The sequence below is a fragment of the Gavialis gangeticus genome, unplaced genomic scaffold, assembly GCF_001723915.1.
Source record: "Gavialis gangeticus isolate Ggan-Ray unplaced genomic scaffold, GavGan_comp1, whole genome shotgun sequence".
Taxonomy (NCBI): domain Eukaryota; kingdom Metazoa; phylum Chordata; order Crocodylia; family Gavialidae; genus Gavialis; species Gavialis gangeticus.
Genome location: NW_017729004.1, coordinates 10,856,501 through 10,862,254, shown reverse-complemented (window position 1 = coordinate 10,862,254; position 5,754 = coordinate 10,856,501). Strand labels below are relative to the sequence as shown.

General features: G+C 45.3%; 1 protein-coding gene across 1 annotated transcript in view; it reads right to left on the bottom strand.

The window, feature by feature from the left end:
- The window catches only part of DLEC1 (deleted in lung and esophageal cancer 1), a 69,306-nt gene that overhangs the window by 61,844 nt on the left and 1,708 nt on the right, over positions 1 to 5,754 (bottom strand). The window contains exons 2-4 of the mRNA XM_019507934.1: positions 5,738 to 5,746; positions 5,472 to 5,612; positions 3,058 to 3,214 (exon numbers count right to left, since the gene is read on the bottom strand). Coding sequence (XP_019363479.1) covers positions 3,058 to 3,214; positions 5,472 to 5,612; positions 5,738 to 5,746 — 307 coding nt within the window. The remainder of the gene's footprint in view (positions 1 to 3,057; positions 3,215 to 5,471; positions 5,613 to 5,737; positions 5,747 to 5,754) is intronic.

Here is a 5,754-nt window from a genome sequence, read left to right as displayed (position 1 = left end):
TCCCTTCCGACCCTAGAAACTATGAAACTATGAAACTTCCATCAACCACCACCCTCTGGGTCCTACCACCTGGGCCCCAGCCAGCGGATCGTGGTGAAGCCACAGTTAGCCAGTTTTGCTAAGAGGTGTCCATGGGAAACCAAACTGAAGGCTTTTTTAAAGTCAAGATATATGACATCAATCTCTTCTCCCTTGTCCAGGTGATAGGTCATCTGGTCATAAAAGGAAGTAAGATTGGTCAAGCAAGACCTATCTGCAACAAACTCGTGCTGGCTATCCCTCAGGATTTTGCCATCTGCCAGTCTGTTGAGAATGGTCTCTTCGATAATCTTTTCTAGGACCTTTCCCAGGATAGAGGTCAGGCTGATGGGCCTGTAGTTTGCTGGATCCACTTTCCTCCCCTTCTTGAAGCAGGCACATTGGCCTTCTTCCAATCTTTGGGCACTTCACCAGAGCACCAGGAGTTCTCGAAGATCCATGCTAGGGGCTGGACTATGATGCTTGCCAGCTCCTTGATTACCCTTGGCTGTCAACTGTCAGGGCCGGATGACTTGAAGGTATCCAGCTTCTCAAGGTGTTCCTTCACAAGGTCAGCATTGATGGAGGGCAAGGAATCTCCCTCACACAGGCCTTCCAGTCCTGTAATGGGCAGGGGCGTCCCATGAGACTGATGAAATACCAACGCAAAGTATCCATTTAGCAAGTTGGCTTTTTCATGGGCGTTGGTTGTCAGTTGTCCCATCTGGTTCAGCAGGGGTCCAATGTTATCCTTACTTTTCTTCCGGCTCCCCACATATCTAAAAAAGGACTTTTTATTGTGCTTGATACTTGTAGCCAGTTGGAGTACAGTTGCAGCCTTGGCAAAATATGCAAAGTTTAATCTGTGTACTGTCTCTTACCTGTTTTGTTTTGTATTTTTACAGACAGTGTCCTATTTTCACTGATGTAGACTAAAAATTAATTATATATTTTTTCTTGCTTGCTTGCTATCTATCCATCCATCTACCTAATTTAATTTATTGCAGAAAAAGAGAGAAGCAATTGTTATTGTTTTGCAGTTAATGAAGTATTATGAACACAAGGGCTCCTGATCTCAGTGATGCAAGGAGATCTCGGCTGCAAGCAGAATGGATTTGCTGACACCTACTGGCTGCACAACAACTTACTCAAAAAACCTAGGCAGAAAGTCAAAAGTATCAGACTGTAGTGGCACACGGTCATCAGACACACATGCCTGGGACTGAATTAACCTTAAAGTGCAAAACATAAGGCCTGAAAAAAAGTATGGCATACTGTGAAAGCCTCAGTCATACCTCTAAATTTGCTAATGGCAGTTCCCAGATAGATCACTCCTCCAGTAAGGGTATATTATACTAATAGCATGGGAATTTTTGTAAAGGACACCTACGTGCAACATTACCCTACTGTTCATTTAGTAACTGAAACAGGTTCTAAAAATCAACCAGGCATGTTGTTCCAAAGACAATGGATGGTTGCTCTGCGAGTGCTATGCCATTGTCACTGTCAACAATACAGGAAAAATCTTGGCCCTGCCTGGTGCAGAGTAATGAGTAAATAAGGTAATATAGCTAAAGGAGTATCATAGGAGTGCCACTTCATGTGCAGGAAAAGGAGCAGGAAAAAACTTCTCTAGGAAATTGGGAAGGATTTAAGTCCAACAAATGCCCCATGCTCCTTAGCCTACAGGTAATACAAGCGCTCTAACTGACCTCACCACTTCCCAGATAATGTAAGTCATTTACTAATTAATCAGTGACAAAGCTACACGTGGAAATTCATAACTTAACAACATGTTCAAAGGAAGCCTAGGTTCCCATAGCTAACCCCCATACATGCAATTTGCACAAAGGCTCTTCTTTGTTAAGTAACAGAACAGCACCATTCAATTAAAGTCCTGGAACTAATATTCCCAGGCTCAATATATGGGACAATTAATTGGATAAAAAAACATCCACAGGTTGTACGAGGGAAAGTGCAGACCAATAATGTCGGCCAATGGAGCATGGCTGTATGCATCAGCATAATAGGATAACCACAAAAGTGTTTAGCCTGCTGGGTTATCTTTAATCCATACATCAGGCTCTTCTAGGATGATGGGAAGACATCCTCATAAAAGGCAAAAAGGAAGGGAATGTAGGTCTCACTAAAGCAACTGCAAGCCTTGCTGAACCAGCACCAACTGCTGAATAACCTGAGCAGCATCTTAGGACTGTATGCACACAGTTTGAGGACTGGTAACAGTTACCGAGACCCATCACAAAGTCAGTTAATAAAGCTACTAATGAAGCTGGTAGAGGATGGCCTAAACACACAAGATAAAGAGGGGATGTACAGGGAACCGGACGTTCATTAGGTACTGGATGGGTGTATAAGACATAGACCGAATGCAACATGTGATTTGTTGTGATCATTGTATAAAGAGAACAAGAACTTCTTGACATTTTGTGTTAGCTGAAGTAGGCATGAGCATGCAGTATTAGCCCCTGGGAGCCTGTTAGTGAGTAGGTGTTTGGTGGACAATAAGCCCAATTGAGTTTTCATCACCAATCTGAGCCTGTGGGCATCGTTTCTAAAACAGCAAAGTCTTCAGAGGGAACACACGCTGGCAATGCTGGCTGCAGCACCAGCAGCAGCCCCAACAAGAGAACCAGGAAATCTCATAACCCTGCACTCCTTTCTGACTCTTGGCTCAATAGCCTATGGTAAATCACTGAATTATTTGTGTATAGCAGTTTACACAGGTTTTCAAAAAAGTTTAGGCAGAAAGCCACTAGTGGCAAGTTTCAGGTCCCAAAAGTGACTTGCTAATCAGTTTCTCACAAGGCAAGGTTAGATATTTTATTTTGATTCTCTGCTCACAGCTTCTCCAAGCTTCTCTCTTTCTATTAAGAATATTAGACTCTTACAATCATACAATGCACAATCCAAAGCTCCCTAAAGTCAACGAGATTCTTCCCAGTGACTTACATCAATCCTGACTGTGCTCAGGATCCCATAAATGAGCACTGGTATACACATCACCCGCAGAAACCTCACCTGGGGGCAAATCAGGGTACTGGAAGTCCTCTCCAGCATCTTCTTTCAGCATATTTAGGGTCCTTTCTTCTTCTGCTGTTGCTCGAGCTCGGGCCTGAATGATATGTTTTTCTACCATGTCCGCTTCTGCCAGTCGGCGATTATATTCAGCACGAAGCTGGCATGTAGATTGGTGAGTGCAAAGAAAAAAACATAGTTTTAGCTGTTGGAAGTGCTGAATGATTTTGGTACAGAGACTATAGGAATCTATACAAAAAGAAATGCTTTCTGTTTCCTTCTGGGAGCCCGCTAGTCTATTAAATGCAAGGATAAACTTACAAAGTAAAATGCATTCATTCCTAACTTGTGCTGGACTTGAACCATTTACCTCTCAACCAGAGGCAGTTATAACAATGCTCTTCAAAGAAACCCGGGAACAAAATTCTACTAAAACAATATTATTAGAATAATAATACTAATTCTCCAACTACTGAAAGGAAGAAAATTTATCCTTGGACCTCACTCAGGGTCCTAACTAGCATATCGGATTCTGTCTAGTAGTGGTGTAAATAAAGTATCCCTTCTATGTATCAAAATCTTTTCAGCCTTCCTAGGATACTCTAATGAAATACCTTCCTACTTGTCTTCCCCCCCGCTACAGTTTGGATCCTTCTCAGTGCTTTCCAGTGTGGTTGTTCATCATTTTCCCAAGCAAAGATGATGAAGCCGGCATCCTCTGGGGTACATTCACTGCTGAGCAGTGTTTTGACAGCAGTGAAAATGACCCAAAATTTCATCCTACTACTGTACTCCAGCAATTTCATCCTACTACGGAGGCAAGAGGTACTACGGTTTCTCTGCAGACTCAAAAAGAATTTAGTGAACCTGTCCAGATTTATGACTAAAAAACTTAAATAATAGAAAATGCTGAATGTTTTAATTCCATGAGTTTATATCTACATATCCCTAGTGTTTTATTTAAAAGTGTGCTATTCTCACCTAGCAAGATGATATAGGTTTTTTTCCTAGCTGTGGCTTATATTAAATATAAAATGCATATTGCACAAATGGTTTAGACTGATAAAGCTCCCACGAGTGCATGCATTTTTAAAGCAAGAGGATTACTACTGTTGGCCAAAATTCAAGATTAAGTAAGTGGCTCCATTTAGGAGGAGAAATAAGTGATGAAGTCAGGGATTTTTTTAATGCACTCTTGCTTATTCAGTCCTGTTTTCCTGGACGCAGGAGAAATCAAACGAACCAGAGATGGTTTTCTGCCTCCTAGTGCCAAGGCTTTTGTTCTCAGAAATTTCTTATAACCCAATAAATCTTACTGTTACCTTCTTTTTTGGAAAACACCTTATTTTTAATGATCAGCTCATTTTCAGAAGCAATCATTCAAACATACCACTCATATGTTGTCAAGGACATGTATACAGCGTGTGCCAATATATCCCTAAGCCACACAACGAGTGCTTGTATAAATAGTACAAGGAGGAAAAAAATGGAGAGACAATTTGGCCATCCTAATGACGACTTATTTTCTTGCACACTCTCAGTGCTTATCAGGAAATATTATTAATAAAAATATGTTGCGCTTGTCGAGTCGGTGTCATCCAAGCCTTCCAGTGCACTTGGCACATATGAATGAATTCAGTAGCTGAACACATTTCTCCCTCAGTCTTGCCTTCAACGGGGAGGTGGGACATGCCTGCCTAGGAATCGCCGCTTTCTTTGGCAGCTGCTTCAGAAGAAAGAGCAATATTAGAGCATTGCTGATTGCAAAGATGTCACCCAGCTCCGATGGCAGGCTGCAACATCCGTAGGCCAGCCCTGCTGCGGGAGCTTTAATGGCTACTACTTGAGGTGGCTGGAGCTCTCTCAAAAATTCCCAGCTTGGCAGGGAACGGCAGAGATACTCGAGAGCATCAGGTGAGCGTGACAACTGGAGCTGGGAGGCTCTGTGCGAATACGTATCCTCAGGGAGGTTGTTGCCACTACTAATTCGCCCTTTCCCGGTTTGGATAAGGGCTGATCCTGCCTCGAGTAGGATGACCTGGTGCAAACAGGAGGGAGCCCTGGAGCGAAGTGGATGGAGCGGGACCGTTCTCAGCGGGGGCAGAACAAGGAGCCAACGGGCCCCAGTGGCAGCAAAGGAGGTTGAGGTTGGATATTTGGGAAAACTCTGTAACTCGGAAGGTGGCGAAGCCCTGGAAGGGGTTACCCAGAGCCGTGGCACAATCTCCAACCTTGGAGGTTTTTAAGACCCGTCTACACAAAGCCTTGGCTGGGATGATGTCATGTAGCTGGGGCTGGTCCTGCTCGGAGCAGCACCCGGCTCCTCTCATCCCATCCCCACGTCCAACGTGTGACTGACACAAGCCGCCGGGAACCCAAATGCGGGACGTCGCCCGGGCCCTTCGCGCCTGCATTACCTGCTGCAGCTCAGCCACGAACCGCTCGTGGTGGGGGTCGTCCCCCCCGCGCGACCGCACCAAGCTGGCTACCGCCTGCGCCCCGATGGGCTCAGCCGTGTAGGCCTCGCTGAAGACGCTGGTCAGCAGGTGGGAGATGTCCTGTGAGGGGGGCAACGGTCAGCACCTGGGCGGGGGGGACCGGGCCCGGGGCCCGGGCGGGGGGCTCAGGCCGCCCTGGGACACGGAGGGCAGGAGCCCCGGAGCGGCGGGAGCGCGGTCCGCACCTGCGTGCGCTGCGAGG